The 24,564-nt window shown below is 38.0% G+C and overlaps 1 protein-coding gene across 1 annotated transcript in view; it reads left to right on the top strand.

Annotated features, from left to right (window-relative positions):
• The window catches only part of LOC150077286 (liprin-alpha-1-like), a 1,048,988-nt gene that overhangs the window by 990,619 nt on the left and 33,805 nt on the right, over nucleotides 1–24,564 (top strand). The window contains exon 23 of the mRNA XM_090386159.1: nucleotides 20,130–20,227. Within this exon, the coding sequence (XP_090242285.1) occupies nucleotides 20,130–20,227 (98 nt within the window). The remainder of the gene's footprint in view (nucleotides 1–20,129; nucleotides 20,228–24,564) is intronic.

Genomic DNA, 24,564 nt, shown 5'->3' with positions numbered 1-24,564 from the left:
ACTCATGACTCACAACAAAAATGCCTGCTGACATTTCAGTCTGACTCATGATGTCCTTGACTTTGTACTGTAAGTGGATCTGGTAACAACCATTATTTAGATAATATTTGAACTTAAAGATTACAAATTTTAAATTTACAATATATTACAGAAAATTTAAATTAAGAAAGTATTATAGAAATTAAACTGTACACCAAAATTTTATCTCTTAGTGAATAAAATTTAAACAAATTTTAAACACAAATCGAGGAGGGAGTATATGATGAGAGCCTTGTCGATCATTTCGGCCCTGGAAAGATTGTGCAAGGCTCAAGGGGTAGAATTTTTTTCAGCCTGGACTGTACTTGTTAACAGGAGAGATTGCTTCTACAGGGACGGGATACACTTAAATAGAAAGGGTGCAAGAATATTTGCTGATGCTATCGAGGCAGTGTTAGGTGGGTCGGAAAACTGATAGCTTGGGGGGATACAAGGACTAATAGTTTAACAGTAGCCGTAGGCAGAGGTGAAGGCGATTCTTACACAACTTCTATTAGAATAAGTAGCAACCTGGAGCGAGGGGTGTCGGGGGTTTCAGGGACGGATGGCAGTCATCGTGAAACAGGTGGGTATATGGGATGTGTTAGAGTGGCTGGGAATAGAAATAGGTGCATGTATACTTCCATGTATACCAATGCTAGAAGTATAATAAATAAATTTGATGAATTTGAAGTGTTGGTCAAGACATCAAAGGCGGATATTGTTGGGATATCAGAGACGTGGTGTCACCCAGATATAAGGAATGCCGAACTGGAATTTGGGGAGTACAATGTGTACAGAAAGGATTGACAGGATAGGAAGGGAGGAGGTGTTATGCTGTTAATAAAGAAAAATATAAAATCAAAAGAAGTGCATCCAGTTGATATAGATGAACAGTGCACTGTTGAGTCAGTTTGGTGTGACATAAGCACAGCAAAAGCAAAAATTAGAGTAGGAGTGTGTTATAGGCCTAATGACTCGAATGAGTACAATGAACAATTGTACAGAGAAATAGAGTGGGCTAGTAAATCGGAATGTCTTATAATGGGGGATTTTAACTTCCCAGATATTGACTGGAACTTGTGGGTTGGGCACTCACACACTAGTCAGACTTTTGTGGATTTATTGGATGATTGTTTTCTGCAGCAGCATGTTCGAGAGGCAACCAGAGAAAGTAATACTCTTGATCTGGTTATCAGCAGTGATCATTCATGTATTAGGAATTTGCAGATAAAAGAACCACTAGGTGGCAGTGATCACAGTGTACTGACGTGGGATTTAGTTAAAGATTTAATTACCATCAGGGGTAAAGGAAAGGGTTTTTGCTTCCGTAAAGGCAAGTACAGTGGTCTCCGACAGTTTTTAAATTCTGTACGGTGGGATCAACTGACAATGTTACCAACAGTAAATTCTAAGTGGGAAGCATTCAAGGAATTAATCGTGGAAGCTACTAAAAGGTTCATACCTATTAAGAAATATTGTTCAAGGTTTAGGCCTAAATGGTTGTCAAATGAACTAATGAGACTCGTAACAGAGAAGAAAAATGCATGGGATGCATATAAATTATCAAGCGACTCAGAAGCCTATGGCAGATATAAGTTAATCTGTAATCAGGTCACAATGGAGGTTCGGCAGGTGAAGGCAGATTACGAGAAATCCTTGGCAAAAAATGCTAAGAAAAACAGCAAGGATTTCTTTACTTATATAAACTCTAAAAGGAAGGGGATGAATCTGATTGGTCCATTTGACATCGATGGTTCGGCTGTTGATGATCCTGCTCAGATAGCAAACAAACTGAATGAGTATTTTCCATCTACATTCACACATGAGGAATTATTAAGGTTTGAAAATGGCAGGTTACCAATTGTAACAGGATACGCAATGATCTTGTAATAACTGAGAGCAAAGTGGAAGAGAAATTGTTGAAGTTAAACGTAAGAAAAGCACCTGGGGTGGATGGGATCTATCCAGTTATAGTAAAGGAGGCGGCAAGGCAACTAAGCAAACCCTTAGCCATAATTATGAGAGCATCCTTGGACTCAGGGGAGGTTCCCATGGACTGTAGATGTGCAAATGTATCCCCAATTCACAAAGGGGGATCGAAGGGTGACACGAGTAATTACAGACCAGTTAGTTTAACTTCTGTTCCGGGTAAAATAATGGAGTCGCTATTTAAAGATGCATTGCAGGATCATCTAGACAAGACCGCAGCAATAATTCAGACACAGCATGGGTTTGTTAAGGGAAAGTCTTGTCTGACAAATTTGATAGGATATTATGATGTGGTTACAAAGGAACTGGATGCAAAAAACAATTTTGATATCATATATTTGGATTTCAGGAAAGCTTTTGACACTGTTGCGCATGGAAGACTATTGTACAAATTGGAGCAGAATGGTATTAAGGGTAAGTTGCTACAATGGATAAAAGGATGGTTAAGTGCGAGAAGACAGAGGGTGGTAATCAATGGGTGCTGCTCTTCTTGGACTAATATTATTAGTGGAGTCCCACAGGGTTCGGTGTTAGGTCCACTGTTGTTTTGTATATTTATCAATGATATTGATGAAGGTATATCAGGCTTAATGTCAAAGTTTGCAGATGATACAAAGGTTGGCAGGGTTGTTAATGACAGTAATAGCAGTGTGCTACTGCAACAGGATCTAGATAATTTGGGCAGATGGGCTAAGAAGTGGCAACTGAAGTTTAACCTTGACAAATGCAAAGTACTGCATATGGGTAGAAATAACCCCAGAGAAACGTACCAACTGTGTGGTACTACACTTAAGGTGGTAGAAAATGAAAAAGACCTGGGAGTAATTGTGCAGTCAGATATGAAGTTCTCTGAGCAATGCAGACAGGCTGCCAGGGCAGGTCATGGGGTTTTGTCAATGATATATAGGAATTTTGCTAGCAGGGAAAAGGAGGTGATTATCCCTCTGTATAAGGCAATGGTCAGGCCACGCCTTGAGTACTGCGTAAGGTCTGGAGACCTCATTTTAGGAAGGATGTAGATTTACTTGAGCGGGTACAGAGAAGGGCAACAAGATTGGTGAGGGGAATGAAGGGATCCTCTTACCAAGAGAGGCTTAAGTTCTGCAAATTGCAGTGGCTGGGGACTAGGCACCTGCGCGGTGATCTGATTGAGGTATATAAGGCCTTGAATGGATTGAGCACGCTGAATTCTGATGGGATCCTTCCACTGTTCAGATTACGAACCTAAGGGGGCATAAATTCAAATTAAGAAAAGACAGATGTAGAATAGATGTGCAGAAATTTGCCTTTAGCCAGCGGGTGGTTAATTGCTGGAACAAACTTCCATCTGTCGTTGTGGAAGTTGATAGCTTGAATACATTTAAGGAGGAACTGGACAGGCATTTGGAGGGAATGGTGTGATTTTTTTTTTTTTTTTTTTTTTTGGCTGATGCTGCATAAGCTCATACATTTGCTTTCTTGCATCACATGCCACTACTACTACTACTACTACTACTACTAATGCCTACCAGACTCCTAATGTTAATTCCCTTTGCTGTAGCCACTCAGATTTAGTATGTTATTCTGGGATTACTGCCAGGGGCTCACATCTGGTGAGTATGGGCTTGGCACACCCAGGGTCCTTAGCTGGATATCATAATTTTTCTATTTCTTTCTTGGTGATTCACTTCTACTTCTGACTCTCTGACTCTCTCTCTCTCTCTCTCTCTCTCTCTCTCAAGGTAACTCAGAAAATTTTTTTTTTTGACTGGTGCAGCAAATGGCTCAAGGCTTGCTTGCACCATATGGCTAATTATAATTTTTTATAATGGGTAGCAGTATTGCTATTTCATTATTATTAATTATAATAATAATGAAATAGCAATACTGCTACCCATATGCAGTACCTTGCTTTTGTCAGTGTTAAACTATACTGCGAACCTTCATATCATCTACAAACGTAGACGTTAATCATGATATGTCTTCATCAGTATCATTACTAAATATTAAAAACAACACTGAATCCAGAGAACTCCACTAAAAACAGTAGTCCAAGAAGAGTAGTAGCCATTTGATAGTCACACTTTGTTTTCTCCCATTCAACCATTCCTTCATCCATTTTGTTTGTAAATCAGTCTTTTATATGGAACAGCATCAAAAGCTTTTTCTGAAATCTAAGTATGACATCAAAATTAATTTTTGTATTCAGTTCCTTTGTTACTTCATTATAATATCAAATGAGATTGTTCTGACAAGCTAGACAGATCCATGCTGCGACTGCAGTATAATTGCATAACTCCTTTAACCAGTTACTCCTTAAATTTTCTCCAAAACAGAAGTCAAGCTAACACATCTGTAATTACTCATGATATTTATTCATCCCCCTTGTGATTTGGGGATACACTTGCACATCTCCAGTCAATAGAGAACTCCTCTGATTCCAGAGATACTCTCATGATTAGCATCAGTAGAGGCATACGATGCAAGAAAGCAAACTTAAGCAGCCTCAGCCAAAAAAAAAACCTCCCATTTCACCCCTTCATTCGTTCCAAATGCCTGTCCGGCTCAGTCTTAAATTTATTTAGGCTATTAGCTTCTATAACAAAAGATGGAAGCCTGTTCCAGCAATCAACTACCCGCTGGCTAAAGGCAAATTTCCTCACATCTATTCTACAACTGTCTTTCCTCAATTTGAAACTGTGCCCCCTCAGGTTCTTAGTCTAAGCAAGAGGAAGAATCCCATTAGCATTCAGCTTGCTCAACCCATTCAAGGCCTTATACACCTCAATCAGATCACTTCGCAGGTGCCTACTCTCCAGGTGCTGCAATTTGCAGAACTTTTAAGCCTTTCTTGGTAAGCGCACACCTTTGTTCCCCTCACAAGTCTTGTTGCCCTTCTTTGTACTCGCCCTAGCAATTTTACATCCTTCTTAAAATGAGGCCTCCAGACCTGTACACAGTACTCTAGGTGTGGCCTGACGATTGCCTTGTATAACGGGATAATCACCTCCCTGTCCCTGCTAGAAAAATTCCTATATATCATCGACGAGACTCCATGACCTGCCCTGGCAGCCCATCTGCATTGTCCGGCAAACTTCATATTTCACTGCACAATAACCCCCAGTTCTTTTTCACTTTCCACTTTCCTGAGTGTAGTATCACACAGTTGGTACATTTCTCTTTGGTTGTTGCTACCCATATGCAGTACTTTGCATTTGTCAATTAACTTTATTTGTCAGTTAAACTTCAGTTGCCACTTCTCAGTCCATTTGCTCAACTTATCTAGATCCATTTGGAGTAGCATACTGTCATTACTGTTAACAACCCTGCCAACCTATATCATCTGCAGACTTGGACATTAGTCCTAATATACCTTCATAAATGTGTGCGTGTGCGTGCATGTGTGTGTGTGTGCTAACACATGTTTAAATCATAATCCACCTTCAATATCATTGATGAATATAAAAAACAATAATGGGTCCAACATCGAACCCTGGGGAACTCTACTAATAACATTTGTCCACGAACAGCAGTGTTCATTGATTACCACTCTCTGTCATCTCCCACTCAACCATTGTAGAAACTTACTTTATCCATTGTAGAAACTTACCCTTAATGCCATACCTCTCCAATTTGTACAGTAGTCTTCCATGTGCAACAGTATGAAAAAACTACCCTGAAATCCAAGTATATGATATCAAAATTATTTTTGGCATTCAGTTCCTTTGTGACCACATTATAGTATCCAATCAAATTGGTCAGACAAGAACTCCCTTTAACAAACCCATGCTGTGTCCTAACTATTACTGCAGTCTTGTCTAGATGATCCTGCAATGCTTCTTTAACCAGTGATTCCATTATTTTCCCCAGAACACAAGTTAAACTAACAGATCTGTAGTTACTTGTGTCACCTTTTGAATCCCCTTTGTGAATTGGTGATACATTTGCATACCTCCAGTCCATGGGGACCTCCCCTGAGTTCAAGGGGAGGTCCCCATGGACTGGAGGTGTGCAAATGTTATATTAAAGGAGACAGTAAAAATGGGATCTATCCAGTTATATTAAAGGAGGCAGCAAAACTCTTAGCCATAATTATGGCTAAGGGTTTTGCTGCCTCCTTTAATATAACTGGATAGATCCCATCCATCCCCAATATCTGGAAAGTTAAAATCCCCCATTATAAGACATTCTGATTTACTGGCCCACTCTATTTCTCTGCACAATTGCTCATTATACTCATCAGATTCATTCGGCTTATAACACACGCTTACTCTCATTTTTCCTTTCCCAGTGCTTATTTCACACCAAACAGACTCAACACTGCATTGTCCACCAACATCAATTGGATGCACTTCCTTAGATTTTATGTGTTTCTTAACTAGCAGAACTCCCCTCCCTTCCTGTCCTATGTATCCTTCCTGTACACATTGTACTCCCAAATTCCAATTCTGCACTGCTTATATCTGTGTGACACCATGTCTCTGATATCCCAACAATATCTGCCTTTGATGTCTTGACTGGTACTTCAAGCTCATCAAATTTGTTAACTATACTCCTAGCATTGGTGTACATGCAAGTATACATGCACCTGTTCCTACTCTTGGTTACCCTAACACAGCCCATGTATTTACTTGTTCCACTATGACTCCCAACAGTCCTGGAAATCTCCATTACCTTGCTTTCCAGGCTACTGCTCACTCTAATAGAAGCAATGCAAGAATGACTTTTGCCTCTGCCTGCAGACACTGTTAACCTTTTAGTCTGCGTATTTCCACAAGCTAGCAGTTTTCCGACCCACCTAACACTGCCTCGATAGCATCAGCAAATATTCTTGCACCCTTTCTATTTAATTTCATTTTTATTTTTATTTATTTAATTTTTAATTTTATTTAATTTTCTATTTAATTTCTATTATGGCTAAAGGTTTGCTTACCTCTTTTGCTGCATCCTTGAGTATAATTGGATCGATCCCATTAACCCCAGATGCCTTTTTATGTTTAGCTTCATCTATTTCTCTTACACTTTTTTCTCAGTTATCACAGAATCATTTAGCTTCCTGTTAGAATTTGATACATTTCTGGCATCCCCATTTGTAAGAAATTCATCACTTAGATGAGAATGCAAAATATCTATTCAGTTTGTCAGCAACTTGAGCAGGATCAATTAATAGTTAAAAGCATTCGTATCTAGCAGACTAATGTGCTTCGTCTCCTTCCTTTACATAAATAAAGAAATTTTTGCTGCTTTCCATTTCATTCTTTGCCAGTGATTTTCTTAAAGCTGTCATAGAGTGCCTAATCTCCTTTGTGATTTGATTGCAGACTAGTTTATATCTACTGTAGTCTTCTGCATGATAATTTTTATATATCCCATGTATATTTCTTCTCTGCCATGACTCTGATCAGTTCATTTGACATACATTTTGGTCTAAGCCTTAAACAGTATCTCTTATTGGAAGAAAAAGCCTAGTAGTTTCTGTTATTGCATCTCTGAATGCTTTAAAATTTAAAATTTGCTGTTGATCCCACTGCCCAGAATTTAAAGGTTGCCTGAGACCATTGTAATTAGGTTTCAGAAATCAGAAGCCCTTCCCTTTGTTGAATCTTTAAGACAAACCATAGTTTGTACATTAGGCATCATTATTATAACATCTCATATTGTGAAATCCTTCATGAATTGCCTTCCACTTATACTGTGAATAAGTAATAGCTCTCCATTAGGGAAATCTGCTATTATTCATTCCCAGTTGAACACCACCACCACCACCCTCCAAATATGGCACTGTCTCAAAGCTGTTTGGCCTCTTGTCAGTGGGCAGATAGGTACCTAGAGATATAAGAGCTGACAACCCAGTTGTGACTTATTTACACGATATGTCAAACTAATAAAATTATAGTACCTCAAACAATGAAAAATTCAAACTATAACAGAATAATTATTTATTGTGAATGATTTCACAATAAATAATTATAATTTGTTGTTATAATTAGGATGCCTAATGTAAAGTACAGTTTGTCTTAAAATTTCAATTATGCTGTAATGATGCAATTGCACTAACAACTAACGTCATATTTTGAATTTTTCCTAGTTTGAGGCTTTCTGCCTTAAAATTTTTTTGGTCTGACAAGTATATTTTTTGGCATCTGTCATATTGTGTAAATAAGTAGGTCACTAACATTTATACCTCTGAATACCTACCTAGCCACCCACAGATGGGAGGCTAAATAGCTTCAAAACGGTGTTGTGTGGATGGCAGTACTTAACTGAAAATAAGAAGCAGCAGACTTCTCTAATGGAGAAGTGTTGCTTATTTTAAGTATATGAGGAAAACAACAAGTATGACAAAAGTAGACAAAGCAGAACTCTGTTTTAGGGTACACTTCTCTCATATTATACATAAGTGGCCATAAAAAGCATAATGTAAAAAAATGTCAATGTTTTGACAAACTTAATCAGCATACAAGAAACATAATAAGCAAGTGTCATTATCAGACTAAAAGAAAAGGGGAATATGTATAAAAGAATCTCGAGTATCAGTATTGTGCAAATTAGATAAAACATACATTGCTAACTAGTAATGTACATACAAGTTAATTTGCTTAGTAGAAGATATGCATCAGTATTTAAATCATTGTGATTTTTTTTTTTTTTTTTTTTTATGAGAACCCCAAACACGAGAGGTATTAGAACCTATAGTACTTAGTACCGTGCTTGGGTTGGAGGTTGAGAAGACGAAAGAAGATATTTGTTGACATTGGACTTGAACTTCTGTAGATTGTAATTTTCAGGAAATACGTATGAAGGAAGGTTGTTCCAGAAAACGGCAGTTGAATGAATAAATGAGGAAGATGAAAAGTTGGTTCTGTGGGTTTGTAGTTGGACAGTAAATGGATGTTGGCTGGTGGCGGCACGTGTTCGGACTGTTTTGAAAGAGAGAGCGGGAATTATAGAAGCCAATTCAGAAGAACAGTGCCCATGGAAGTATCTGTAGAAGAGGCATGCAGCAGAAACAGTGCGTCTATGAGAAAGCGAGTGGAGAGACTCTGTTAGAGATGAATCATTAATTAACCTAACTGCCCTCTTCTGAATGGAATCAAGAAGCCTGAGAGAGGTTTTGGGGGCACCACCCCAGATGTGGGAACAATATTCCATGCAGGGCGGATTTGTGATTTATACAGAGTGAGCAGCTGTTTGGAAGAAAAGTAACGCCGAGAGCGAAAGAGAAAACCAAGTTTTTTAGATGCGGAGGAAGCAATATTTGTAATGTGCTTGTGCCAAGAGAGATTAGAAGTCAGGGTAATCCCCAAAAGAGATATATCATTTTGCCTAGAAATCACAGTGTCACTAGGCGCCTCCGTAGCCAGGTGGGAAGGAGCAGCAGTGCGTAGCACACGCTTCTTGATTAGACCGGGGTTCGAGCCCGTCACCACCAAATACGTTGGATGCGGAAAGGTCATTCAGGGAATGACCACCGCATATCCCGGAGCAATATGGCCTTAGTTGCTAATGCTCCTAAAAACTAAATAACAACAACAACAGTGTCACTAAAGATAAGCATAGGAGCAGAAGAATCCTTTTTGCGAGATATAAGACAAGATTGAGTTCTAGAAGGGTTGAAATCAACTAAGTTGTCTTTGCCCCACTGGAGAATTACCTGAAGATTGGCATTTAAGGAATTGGCAGCAGATTTTCGAGAAGCTGAAGCTGATTGAGCTGAACAAGGTTTCTCAAAATGGAAAGTTGAATGCAATGTGCTATCATCGGCAAAACTATGGATAGGATTTCCAGTCAATGGAAGAAGGTCATTAATATACAAGAGGAAAAGAGTAGGGGAAACAACTGAACCTTGGGGGACACCGGCATTAGTGGAGAAGTTAGAAGACAGAGAGCCATCTACCATCACCCTCAGTGAGCGATCAGAGAGAAAACTGGATAACCAATTACTAAAAACAGTTGGCAAACCATAAGATGGAAGCTTGTTTAGAAGACCTTTATGCCAAACACGATCAAAAGCCTTTGAGATGTCAAGAGCAACTACTTGTGTTTCAGGCGCCTCCGTAGCCAGGTGGGAAGGAGCAGCAGTGCGTAGCACACGCTTCTTGATTAGACCGGGGTTCGAGCCAGTCACAACCAAATACGGAGGATGCGGAAAGGTCAGGAAATGACCACCGCATATTCCCGGAGCAATATGGCCTTAGTTGCTAATGCTCCTAAAAACCAAATAACAACAACAACTTGTGTTTCACCGAACCTTTCCATTGAATTAGTCCATAAATGGGTAACATAAGCCAGAATATCACCAGTGGATCGACACTGACGGAATCCATACTGGCGATCGTTGATCAGACGGAAGGTTTCTAGGTAGTTTAAGAGTTGGCGGTTAATTGATTTCTCCATTACTTTAGAAAGAGTAGAAGTAATTGCAATGGGACGATAATTGGATGGGAGGGATTTGTCACCCTTTTTAGGAACTGGCTGGATATGAGCAAATTTCCAAACAGAAGGAAAAACACCTTTGGAATAAGAAAGTGAAAAAAGGCGGCAAAGAATAGGAGTAAGTTCAGGAGCACAGGTTTTGAGAACAAGTGGAGAAATACCATCGGGACCTGGAGCTTTCTTAGCATCAAGATTCGTCAAAATCCTTCTGATATCCTTTTGACGGAAGACCACAGGAGGCATTGGATGGAGCGTGTTAGGAATGGTAGGAGGTGTTTTACCAAGATCATTAATACATGAGCTCGAAGAAAAATGGGATGCTAGCAGGTCAGCTTTATCCTTGGCTGAAGTGACAACAGAACCATCTGGTTTGGACAGAGGTGGGAGCAGAGATGGACAAAAGTTGCGGCCAATAGCTTTGGCAAGAGACCAGAATGCTCGGCTACCATTAGGGCAAGAAGCAAGTTTTCTACTCTTAGCCTGTTCAAACTCTAGTTTGGACTGATTAATAACTGCTTTACAATTGTTGCAAGCTTTGGTGTAGGCAGAAAATGATACTGAAGAATTAGAAACAAGCCAATTACGATATGCAACATTCTTTTCTTGGACAGCCTTAGCACATTTATTGGAAAACAAAGGTTTAGATAAAGGACGAGATTTTAAAGTGGAGTGTGGGATAAAGGATTCCATTCCTGCAAGAATAATTTCACTGACATGATCTGAGCAAATGTTGATATCAGAAGTTTTGAAACAGTAATCAGACCAAGGAAAAGAAGAAAAGAAGTGTCGCAGGTCATCCCATTTTGCATTCTTGTAATGCCAAACAATACGAGGTTGGGAATAGCCATGAGATAAAGGTTCCATTGGAGAAGAGACAATCACCAAGTTGTGATCTGAAGTGCCTAAAGGACCTCTCACTTCAACCTTGTACTTAGAAGGGTTGTTTGTGAGAAAAAGATCAAGCGTATTGGCTGTATGATTAGGATTGTCCGGTATTCTTGTAGGTAAATGAACAATCTGTGCTAGGTCATTAGTAATTGCAAAAGCCTCAGCATCTCGACCTGCTGGGTCGGTGTGACTAGAAAACGGAAGCCAGCTGGAGTTGTGAACGTTAAAATCACCAAGGAAAATTACCTCACTGTTAGGAATGTTGGACTGGAGAAAGTCAAGTTGCAAAGAGAGGAAGTCAAAGAGCTCCAAGTGATTAGTGGAGTTGGGAGAAGGGTAGAGACAACAGATGAATTTTACACAATGAGGTAGAGAGATTTTAAGCCAGAGAAGATCAATGAGAGGAGATTCCAAATTGCCAAGTCTCTGACAGGGAATATCAGAACGGACATATGCACAAGTACCACCTTTGAGGCGAAAGGAATCATACAGCAAATAATTTGGACATCTAAGATGAGCAGTAGTTGAATGAACTGATAACTGAGATTCAGTCAGAAAAAGTACATGGGGTTTGGAAGACTGCAAGTGGAAATGCACATCGTTGAGATTGGAATTGAGACCACGTATATTTGTGAAATGAATTAGGAAGTCCTTGGGAGGTTTAGATCTTTTCGCAGATAAGCTTGCTCTATTATTTTGACAATTCATGGTGTATTCAATAGTAAGAAAAGGTGGGTGGGACATGCTGTATGAAGTAATGAAATTTTTGGATATGGCGTACATGTGGTAAGAATATACCCAGATCCTTGACATAACGTGGCCTCGACAATGCTCCCCGCATACACACTACTCGGACTCCCTCCAGTCACTATCTGGCAGAGTAGAGGTAGCAAGATTATACACTAGCTGATCCGGAAGCCTCCTAGAAAGTTACCAATAGGTTTGGTCCGGTGTACTGTCTAGCGGCCGGCCTGCGAACACCGTTTTAGAGCTGTACCCTCGAAATGTAAGGAATATTGGATCTCGCCACGACATTCATCATAACCTCAAAAATCATCAATCATACTGCATGATGGAAGAGATAGGGAAGGGTTGACCGGAACTTAGCTCTAGAGACTAAACATGGGTTCCACCACTTCAAGCCTCCAATAAGCAAAGTGGTGGTATTTCACCGGTTGATGAGAGTCATCTACCACCTAGTAGAGGTGGTAGATGACTCTCATGCATAGCTTTTGCCAATTCCAGTGCCAATAGCTTTTATGTCATTAGTATTAGTAGCAGCAACTCTTTATAAAGTTGTAAGAAGCAAGTTTATACAGCATCAGCTTTAAAAAAAAAAAAAAAAACTCTACCCACTTTATTTGTACAATTTCCCTTTAACAAATTTTCTAATCCTTCCATAAATTTATTCAAACTAGCCACTTCCACATTACCAAATGAAAGTTTGTTCCAGCAATTGATTCTCTCTTGGTGAAAACAAAATTTTGCACATCTTTCCTGCTCCCATCATTTTTCAATTTTAATTTTGTCCCATTAAATAAATGTGCTGTCTGCGAAAGAATAAGGATGCCATCAGCATTTAATTTACTCAATCCATTTAAAGCCTTAAACAATCAATTTGAGTCTCCTCATAGGTATCTAGTTTCAAGCACTGCAATTTACATAATGAAATCTTTCTTGGTGAGAATATCCTTTGTGCCCCCCCTAAGTCATCACATTGCTCTTTTCTGCACCCATTCCAAAAGATCCATATTTTTCCTAAAATGAAGCCTGCAGACCTTTATGCAGTATTCAAGACAATCTAACCATTGCCTTATACACTAGGATAATCACATCCTTGTACCTGTTTGCAAAATTCCTGATATTATTTTACTCTCTCTCTTCTCTCCCCCCCCCCCCCGATTAAGAGCTGTTCTAGTAACCTATCTGTAATGCTCAGAAAACTTAACATCAGGCTGTACAATTACCTCTAGATATTTTTCATTCTCCATCACCTTGAGGTGGTTCCATCCAACTGATATGTTATTCTGAGAATACTGCCACCTATATGTAATACCATGCATTTATGAATGTTAAATCCCAGTTACCACTTTTGAGCCTGTCTGCCTAGCCAAACTTTGTATTATATGCAGACTTAGACATTAAACTTGATATTCCTTTATCACTGTCATTAATAAATTATTGAAAACAGTAAGAGGCCAGCACTGAACCTTAAAGGACACCACTAATCACATTTTTCAAGAAGAGTAGTGCCCATTGATAACCACCTTCTGTCTTCTGTCACTCAACTATCCCTTTATCAATAGCAGTAACTTGCCCCCAATGCATCACTGCTCCAATTTGTATAGGTCTCTTGTGTGAAACAGTGCCAGAAGCTCTATTTAAATCTAAGCATATGATGTAAAAATTATTTTTTGCCTCCAATTCCTTTGTTATTGCATCATACCAGCAGAATGGTCCAAGAAGATCTGACCATTCTAAACCATTAATTACTCTGGAACAGAACTCAAACCTAGCTCTATAATTACTGACTTTACAGGTCCTAATCAATAGTTAGCTTACTCATCATAGGTGTTCTTATAATGGATTTCATTAGTTTCAAATTGATATTCATAGAACCTTTGTTATTGTTAATTTTGGCACAATCATTGTATCTCTTAACTATTAAATTGTAGTAAATAAATAGTTCAAAGGTCCTAATCAGTAGTTAGCTTTTTTTTTTTTTCTATTTATATTAGCACTTAGAAAATCAGTAGCATTATCCAGAAACATAATAGCATAGTCCACACAACTGGGGAATAGTTTAGCATGCCTATACTCTTATCTTTTAATTTGTGTGGTATTTTTAATTGAAATGTTGACTAAAATCATTCCTTAAACAAGATCGGCAAAGTAAAAAGTTCAAAGCAGCAAGAATGTTTTGGCTTTGTAGAGAACCATTAATGGAAATCACAACTACATTCCATATTCTGTTGGATCCCTGGGCATGCTGGAATACCAGGAAATGAGCATGCAGTTAAAGCAGCAAGAAACCCCTCTGACAATGACTGCATCCAGATTCCTTATCATCATCATCAATAATTCAGTCTTATGACTGAATTACAGATGATGAGAGAGAGACAAAGATGGCGACAGCTCATCAGTTCCTCTGATGAGCTGTTGCCATCTTTGTCTCTCCTGTGCCGTTTGTTTTAGTTCCTCAAAGTCCTGCTTCATCCAGCAATGTCCTGATGAAGGTCTACCCCTAGGACCTTTTCCCTCCACAGTCCCCTCCATTGCATCCAGAAGCAATCCACCATGTCAAATCACGTGGCCCACCCATTTTAGTCTAGTTGCTCTTATTCTACCTAAAATTTTCCTTTTTCCTTGGACATGTCTTAATACTTCCACATTTGACACTTTTTCAGTCCATTTAATTTTTTCCATCCTGCTCCAGCACCACAATTGAAGGGAGTTGAAGGCCTCAACTCCCTTTTTGTCTCTATGTTAGAATCCATGTCTCTGCTGCATATAGTGCCACTGACCAGATATATGTCTTTATTATCTTCTTCCTAATTTCTTGTGACATCTTCTTCTGTGTAATCAAGGACAGTTTATTCTTGAAAGATTGTTTTGCCATTGCAATTCTGGATTGAATCTCAATTTGACATGAAATGTCCTGTGCAAATAACTGCCCCAGATACCTAAAGTGCTCTACCTGTTCTATTCTTACTCCATCGATCTCAATTCGGAAGGAAATTAACCTTTTACCAATCATCATTAATCTTATAATCTGTATAAGATTCCTTATACAGATTATAAATCAGTCATATGTATGCTGAGTATGCAATGAAAAGTGGATAGAAATTTTGCATAAACCGATTATATAACAAGTTACAAAACATAAAAGACATATGCTCTGCCAAACCCATTTTAACAACCTGTACATTCTCACTCCAAAGGAACAGGCACAATTTGGCTATAATAGCTGTTGTAGCCATTCAGTGTGCTTGTCAAGTTAACTTTTTTTGTCAAATTTTCTGTAGTAGCAAGAATGCTCTGGCTTGGGAGAGAATCACCAATGGAGGTTCTCTTGAAAATCACAGCTACATTCAGTGTGCTATTTGTTGCCATTTTGTGGAGACATCTAGTGGACATGATATGGCCAAATGGGATGTCTTTGTGTACTTTTGTTTTGCAGAATTTATATGATTATATGAGAGCTTGAGGAACAGGGTTGAAGCCCTGAGAGAAATTTAAAAGGGGGACCCACCAAAAACTCAGCTGCCCAGCAAAATGCTGGAGACTATACTCATGGTCTAGTTTTTCTCTATGGGACTAGCAGAAAGTGCTAGTCCCATAGAGACTTGCAAGGAAGTTTCTATGGGACTATACACCAACATTAGGTACTTCCCACAGGAAGTACCTATTGTGACTACTGTAAGGGAAATAGAAAATATATTTTGTAAAAAAGGATAGGTGGAATAGGACCAGGGTATGTCTTCCAAAGGCAAAAATTGATGACACTGCAGAGCAGCTATCATCTTTTAAGGGCACAAATGGTGATATTGTTGTACATGTTGGTACTAATGATATTAAAAGTAGGAGTATTTTCTTATGAAGTATAGGAGAATTTTGAAAAAAAGTTGCAAGTTAGTATTAAATTCAAGTGTCTGCAATTTTGCCCAGACATGATAAGAGGAAGTACATGGTGAGAGCCTTGATGAACAATTTTGCTGCTGAGCGACTGTGCAAAACTCATGATTTTTTTTTCAGCGTGGTTTGTGCTTGTTAACTGGAAAGACTGTTTTTACAGGGATGGTATGCACTTATAGCAGGGGGTTCAGTAATACTTGCTGATGATTTCAAGGCAAGTAGGTGAATCAGGAAACTGCTGGCTTGGAGACACAAACAAACTAATTAGAATAACAGCAGCTGTGGGCTGAGTGTTAAGGATTACAAGTTTTGCTGGGGCAAGCAAACATTGATCTATATGCTTGACATATTTGTCCCATGGAACAAGCAAGTATATGGACTATGTTATGGTTACTAAGAATGTAAATGGGAGCAAGTATGCTTGTATGTACATAAATGATAAGATTTGATAATAGAGATCTATTAAGTGCTCGATAATTCCTATATTCTATTATATTATGAAACAACAGGGATTACCTTTATTTTAGATATAGGAAGCTTCTTTTCCAACCAACTCTCCTGGTCCAACGTGCTAATAATCCTTTGGGAAGGCAATATCAATTTTACAAAACATGTGGGACAGCTTCCCCACTGTCAGAACTGTAGTGTTCAGACCCCTCGGTCTCAACCTTGAGCGCTCAAGATTTCTGTCTTCAAACACCATACCTCTGGCAGCAAGGAAACCATTACATGGATTGACATAAAATTAAATTTTGAAGGTCTAAACCACTTAATAAATATGGGCTGATTATTTTCTTCGGTCCAGTAGCTTGACATTGGAGTTAAATTTAGGGATCTAAAAAAGTTTAATGGATATGGGGGGGGGATTAATCTCTACATTCCTTAAGTCGGACTAGAACTTTTAGGTAATTAAAATTGGACTAGATTAGGTAATTAAAATTGAAAGTATTGATTAGGTAATTAAACACAACATTATAGAGTTATCAGAGATGTGGTGCCACTTTAACATAAGGAATGGGAATTTGAATACGGTGAGTACAGTGTACAGAGAGAGAAAACAGGGGGGAAGAGAGTGGGATGGAGCAATTCTCTTAGCTAAGAAGCACTTAGAATATATGGCAGTGCACACACTTGACATGGATAGCCAGTGCACTGTCAATGTCAATAAACACTGGAAAAACAAAAATGAGAGGTGTGTTATAGGCCAAATGACTGTGATAAATATAATAAAAAACTATACAACCTGAGTGGGGCCAGTAAATCATGTAAATCCCCCATTATAAATCATGTCTTATAATGAGGGTTTTTAACAACTTTCCAGATACCAACTGCAACAAGTGGGAAGATCACTCACACCATAGCAAGATTTTCTGGATTTATTGGATGGTTGTTTTTCTGCACCAGCATTTTAAAGTTGCAAAAGAACAATGCTCTTGATCCAGAATATCCAGATAAATGAACCACCAAGTAACAGTGATGACTGTGGGATCTACTTAAAGTATAATTACAGTCAAAGGTAGAGGGAAAGGATTTTGCTTTTATAAAAGTTACAACAGTGGTTGTAGATCATTTTTAAATTCCCTTCAGTGGAACTGACTGATGATGTTGCAGCAAATGCAAATTCTAAATTGGAAGCATTTGGAAAAATAATCATAGAGACAACTGAGCTTGTAATATCAATAAAAAGATATTGTTCAAAATTTATATCTAAACAGATGCCAGATAAACTGATGAGGCTAGTGGCAGAAAAGGAAAATGCATGAGATTATTATAAATTAGCAGGGAAACAGAAATCTGCAATAAGTAGAAACTTGTCTCCATTCAAGTTACTAACAAGGGTTATGTAAGCTAAAGCAGATTATGATAAGTCTTTGAGTAAAAGGGCAATGAAAAGTAACAAATAATTCTTTGCTTATGTTAATGCCAGAAGAAAGGGATGAACCATATTGGATAACTATATATGAATGGTAATTGGATAACTAGGTATGATTGAAGATAGGGTTACTAACAAATTGTATAAATATTTTCCGTCTACTTCATCTATGAAGAAATTTTTAGGGATTGGAATACCAGAAGTATATCAAGGTATAACTGGGTGCTAATAATTGTGTGATAACTGAGAGGAAAGTGGAAGAGATGTGATTGATCCATCCACTTATATTAAAAGAGGTAAGCAAGCTTTTGACCATAATTATGAAAGCAAACTTGGATTCAGGGGAGATTCCTATAGATTATAGGTGTGAAAGTGTCTCTCCTATTCACAAATGGGGATCAAAGCATGACATGGGCAATTATAGCCCTGTAAGCTTAACTTCTGTTCTAGCGAAAGTAAAGGAGTCAGTGGTTAAAGCAGTACCGCAGGATCATCTTAATGGAATATTACAGACATCATTGTTAAGTGGGATTCTGTCTGACCAACCTGATTAGCTGCTATGATGCAGTAACAAAGGAACTGGATGCAAAAAAATAATTTTGACATTCTTAGACTTCAGAAAAGCTTTTGATGCTGTCCCATATGAAAGACTGCTGTTACAACTGGAGCAGTGTGGAATTAGGAGTAAGTTGCTGCTATGGATAAAGGTATGGTTGAATTGGAAAAGACAAAAAGTTGTTGTTGTAGTGAGCACTTCTCTTTGTGGACTAATGTTATTAATGAAGTCGCCCAGGGTTCAGTGCTGGGCCATTGTTGTTTTCTATATTTATTAATGATATTGATGAAGATATATCAGGCTTTATGTCTAAGTTTGTAGAAGATACAAAGGTTGGCAGGGTAGTTAATGACAGTAATCAAAGTATGCTACTGCAACAAGATGTAGAAAAATTAAGCAGAGGGGCTGTTTCTAACCTTGTTTCTAACCTTGACAAATGCAAGGTACTGCATATGGGTAATAGTGATCCCACATTAATGAACCAATTGTGTGACACTACACAAAGCATAGTGGAAAATGAAAAAGACCTGAGGTTAATTGTGCAATTAGTTATGAAGTTCTCTGAGCAGTATAGACAGGCTGCCTGGACAGCTCTTGGATTTTGTCAGTGAAATGCAGGAATTTTGCTAGAAGAAATAAGGTGATTATCCCATTGTATAAGGCAATGGGCAGGCCACATCTTGAGTACTTTTACTACTGAAGGCCTCATTTTAGAAAGGATATATAGAGCTGCTGGAATGTGTACAGAGAAAGGCAATGAGATTTGAAGGGAATGAAAGGTTTCTCTTACCAGAACAGGTTTCAATTCTTCAAATTACAATATCTGGAGACTAGGCACTAACTGTGAAGTGATCTGATTGAGATGTTTAAAGCCTCGAATGGATCAAGTAAACTCAATATTTTTCCTCTTGCTCAGATTTCACATATGAGTGAGATATAAATTCAAATTGAGGAAAGTTGGTTACAGGACAGCTAGCTTGTTTTCTTACATCATTCTCCACTACTAATACTAAATGCTAATACTAAAACAAGTAAAACTTAATCTTAGTTTGTTAAAAAAAAAAAAAAAAAAAAAAACTCTAATCATTGTACAATACTGTACAATAACATATTTTTGTTTTGCAGTTTTGTATGTTCCCTACTTTGACATGTAATATTTTAAAAAAAAAATGATCAAGTGGAAATAAAAATATGTTATCATAGTATGTATTTGCATGACATTTTCCAGAAACGATCTGTCTGTAATGAGTTAATTTCATTTTTTTTTTTTTCTTTTTATGAAAACTAACTGGTGACCCCCCCCCCCCTCCTCTAGAATGTGAATGTACCAGTTACTGGAGCTTTCTGGTTATCTAAGTGCCAGCTAACAAAGCTTTTACTTTTACTATGATTTTTATTTTTATTTCACTAAATTTTAAATACTCATGCCATTGCTACACATAATTATACAAGAGGGGGGTGCAAGCACTTTTGACTTTTGGATGAGCTCTGAAGAAATTATATGAGAGAGAGAGAGAGAGAGAGAGAGAGAGAGAGACTGTTGTGTAACTGTTCATTAATTTTCATAAGATAGTTGATGCCAGTTTGCAAAATAAATGAATATATCTTTTAATTTAAAATTATCAGTGTTTGATTAAAAAAAAAAAAAAAAAACGAAAATACAATTTCATTTAATCCCTTATTGAATCATAAATTGTTGTCCTCCATAAATATCCATGAAAAGTAACTTTTTTTTGTCTTTTTTATTGGCAGAACAAGTTTGCAATATGGAATTAACTGTTTAAAAAGGTTAAATTATGATAGACAGGCACTAGAAGACAGAAGGAGAAGTATTGAGCATGAAATCAAAGGTATTATTTGAAATGCTATTTCTTTTCATTAATTTTATGAAAACATGAAAGTAGTATTTTGTTACTCTAGTGTATGAAATAGTAATTGCTCACATCATTTGAAATTTAATGGTACTTCATAGCTGTTATTTCTCCAGGTGTTTGGAGTGCAGTTGAACTGAGGTTGTAGCACTCTCACCTAAAACTTTCAGCAGATTTTGGATCCCCCCCCCCCCCACTTAATCCAAGGATACTCTCACCATTATGACTGTTTGCTTACTTCCTTTACTGCCTCCTCAATATAATTGGATAGATCCATCCACCCCAGGTGCCTTTCTTATATTTGACTTCAACAATTACTCTTCCATTTTCCTCTCAGTTATTACAAAATCATTTAGCTCCCTGTTGAGTCTGATAATCTTCTGGACCCCTACTTCCCTAAAGGATTCCTCATGTGTGAATGTAGGTGCAAAATACTCATTCGGTTTGTAAAAAACCCGAGCAATATCATCAACAGTCGAAGAATCGATATCAAGTGGAACAATTTGATTCATTCCCTTACTTCAAGACTTTACATGAGTAGAGAAGAATTTGCTATTTTTCTTTGCATCCTTTGCCAAAGATTTCTCATAATCTGCCTCCTTTGTGACCTGATTAGAGTAGTTTATATCTTCCATGGACTTCTGTGTCACCTGATAATTTATATGCATTCTCTGCCACATGACTCGTTAGTTCATCTGATATCCATTTAAAGCTAAGTGTAGGATGGTATTTTTTTAGATAGGTATGAAAAACCTAGTAGCTTCTACAGTTACTTTCCATTTAGCATTTGCCACCGGAAATATCATCATTTGACCTGTATAAAATTTAAAAACTGTCTGAGATGCTGTAGTCACCTTTATGAAAGCAAAAACCCTTCCCTTTACCATTGATGATAGTTATGTCTTTAAGTAAATCCCACATCAATACACTGTGATCACTGCCACCTAGTATTTCTTTATCTGCAAATTCTTACTGCATGAATAATCACTGTTGTTAATCTAATCAGGAGCATTACTCCCTATGTTTGCCTCTCTAACATGCCCCTGTAATATACACTTTTCCTTTATATATTTATTATACCTTTGGACATAGTGACCTAACTAATTAGGTCACTGAAAGTTTAAACTTTTTTATAAATGACATGGTCTTGGCGCATTATAGCCTTAGTAGCTAATGCGCCAATAAAACCAAACCAACAACAACAACAACGTGCCCCTGTAGGAAACCATCATCCAGTAAATCCATAAAGCCTTGTTAGAATGCAAGTAACCAACTCACAAGTTCTGTTCAATATCTAAATCTCCGATTATGAGACATTCTGATTTACTGATCCACTCTATTTCTCTGTGGAGTTGTTCATTATACTTATCAGAGTCATTAGGCCCATAACACACTCCTACTCTCATTTTTGCTTTTTCAGTGCTTATGTCACACCAAACTGACTCAACATTGCTGGCCACCCATCTCAGCTGGATGGACTGCCTTAAATTTTATATGCTCCTTAATTAAGAGCATAACCTCCCGCCATCCTCTCTGCCCTTTCTGTACACATTTGTGTGACATCTCTAATATCCCAACAATTAATAACATCTCTAATATCCCAACAATGTCTGCATTTGATGTCTTGACCAGTACTTCATATTCATCATCCAAAAAAATATATATATATTATTTACTATGCTCCTACCATTGGTGTACATGCAAGTTACTCTTAGTTACCCTAACACAGCCCATGTATTTTCTTGTTCCACATTGACTCTCAGCATACATTAAAATCCCTGGCTCCCTGCTTTTCAAGCTGCTGCTCATTCCTACAGAAGCAGTACAAGAATCACCTCTTGCACTGCTTCTATATTTTGCCTCTTCTTTCACCTCTGCCTGCGGCTGTTTGTTGATCTGTTAGTCTGTGTATCCCCTCCCCCAGTGCTAGCTAATTTCTGACCTACCTAACACTGCCACAATAGCATCAGCAAATATTCTTGCACTCTTTCTATTTAAAGGTATCCCATCCCTGTAGAAGCAGTCTCTCCTGTTAAAAAGTACAGACCATGCTGAGAAAAATTCTACCTCATGCATTGCACAATCTCTCCAGGGCTAAAATGATTAAAACAGTTCTCATCATATACTCCCTCCTATTGTGTGTGCACTGGATTGCACACACTTTCAAATTTAACCATAACTCATGACTTTTTTTCAACATTGCCCTGTACTTTTTAAGTAAGTCTGCAGGTCTCCTACTCATAATGTCATTAGTGCCAACATGTACAATAATATCACCTTTTGTGCCATTAAAAGACGATATCTTTTCTACATCGTAAACTTTTGCCCCTTGCAGATATACCCTGGTGCTATTCCGCCTTTCCTCGTACAATATATTCCCCATTTCCTTGACAACAACTAGCTTCTGTGGGATCAGCACGTTCTGCCCTGAGATCTGCCTTGTTGGTTGCTGCTGCATTGCCTCATGATCTGATACAAGCTCTACAGTCGATGTGGGCTGCTAAGAGCTTTTGTTTCTACCCCCAATTTAAATCCTTTGAGGGCATCCATCCTGTTCCTCAAGTACTTGTAAAGGCCCATAATACACTGTAAAGTCCCACTGATTTGGTGCCTAATATCCTCACACTCTTTACATCGAGCATGTGCAAAGACATTTCTCTTGGCAGTATTATATCCTATTCCTGATAGCTTTGCAAACATTAAATAAGCAATACATTTTATATGGCTATGATTCAGAGGACAGCTCCCCTCTCAGTTCTTCCCCTAATCATGGCACTCCCACCCGTGAGCCTTTTGCTTTGCTGCTCTGATGCTTGATTTCTGTTCAAATTCAGTATAATTAAAAATATTACACTAAACTTATATACCTAATGCTGTAGTGACATTATGCACCCAATGTGCTATCAAGTTTACATTATTGAATGTATATATATATATTGCTATATGGAGCTTGCATTATACAGGTGACCCCCGCTTAACGCTGATAGTTCGTTCCGGGAAAACAGAGCGCTAAGTGAATCCGCGCTAAGCGAGCGCCATATTCCCATAAGGTAACATATGTATTTGTGAGTTGCGGTCTATTCCATAGGATATTTTCTAATCAATAATAAATGGTAGTGAAAATATGCACCAATGTCGATTAAAAATATTTAATATTCAAAATTTTGTACATATAAAATATTCTACATTATATACACATATAATTATGAGGTAATTAACTAACGAAAATCATGAATTTATTAATACGATGGCCCTGTGCTCTCGAGTTTTCGTATCTTTGGACTGAAAAATGAGTCGATTTTGGGTTGTGCTTTGGCCTTCTTCCTCTCATTGTACAACAACATGTAGGGATTCATTTCTTTCTTCAAATTTCTTATTACCTTGGCACTTCGTTCCATATCAGGGTCGTTCTCCCGGAAATAATCACACATTTTTTCGAAGTGTTCAAAAGCTTCACTAAGTCCTTTTGCAGTCAGCGACTTCATCGGTTCTTCATCTATAGTATCTTGATCATCATCTCCCTCAAGAGCAAGCTCTTGTTCTTTTATAATTTCCATTAGTTCTTCATTAGAGAGGCCATCCCTGTCGTTGTCGATCATCTCTTGTACGATGTCTTCGTTAATTTCGTGTAATCCTGCTTCTTTTCCGAGCTCAACAATTTGTGTTTTAACATTTTCAACGGAATCATCAGGTTCCTGGGAATGCTTTATGCAATTTTTCTAAACTTTCCTCCACACTCCATTCATGGTTTTCTGAGTCACTTCATCCCAGGCACTTGAAATGTTGTAGATGGCGGTTTTAATGTTATAGGATTTCCAAAACTCCTTTAAACTCGGTACATTTTCAGTGTTGATGGCTTTAATAGCTTGGGAAAAGGTGTTCCTTATGTAGTACGCTTTAAATGTGGCAATTACTCCTTGGTCCATTGGTTGGATCAGAGACGTAGTGTTTGGAGGCATGTAAAAAACTTTTATGTGATTGTTCAAGTCTTCTAAGCTCTCTTTGCTTGGGTGTCCTGGCGCATTGTCCATGATTAGAATAGCTTTATAACCAATGTTATTTTTTGCACAATATTTTTCCACTGCAGGACAGAAGAACTCAGCATACCAATCAATGAAAAGCGGTCTGGTTACCCAAGCTTTTTTATTAGCCTTCCAGATGACAGGTAGGTTTGATTTAGCTAAACCTTTAAGAGCCCTTGGATTTTCGGAATGGTAAACTAAAAGGGGTTTTAATTTAAAATCCCCAGCAGCGTTACCACCCAACAACAAAGTTAACCGATCCTTCGCCGCTTTGAAGCCTGGCATGTTTTTTTC

Source organism: Mastigoproctus giganteus, chromosome 12 (genome assembly GCF_048544385.1).
Source record: "Mastigoproctus giganteus isolate SK-2022 chromosome 12, ASM4854438v1, whole genome shotgun sequence".
Classification (NCBI taxonomy): Eukaryota; Metazoa; Arthropoda; class Arachnida; order Uropygi; family Thelyphonidae; genus Mastigoproctus; species Mastigoproctus giganteus.
Note: the sequence above shows the minus strand (reverse complement) of the source record. Positions and strands in the feature narration are given on the sequence as shown.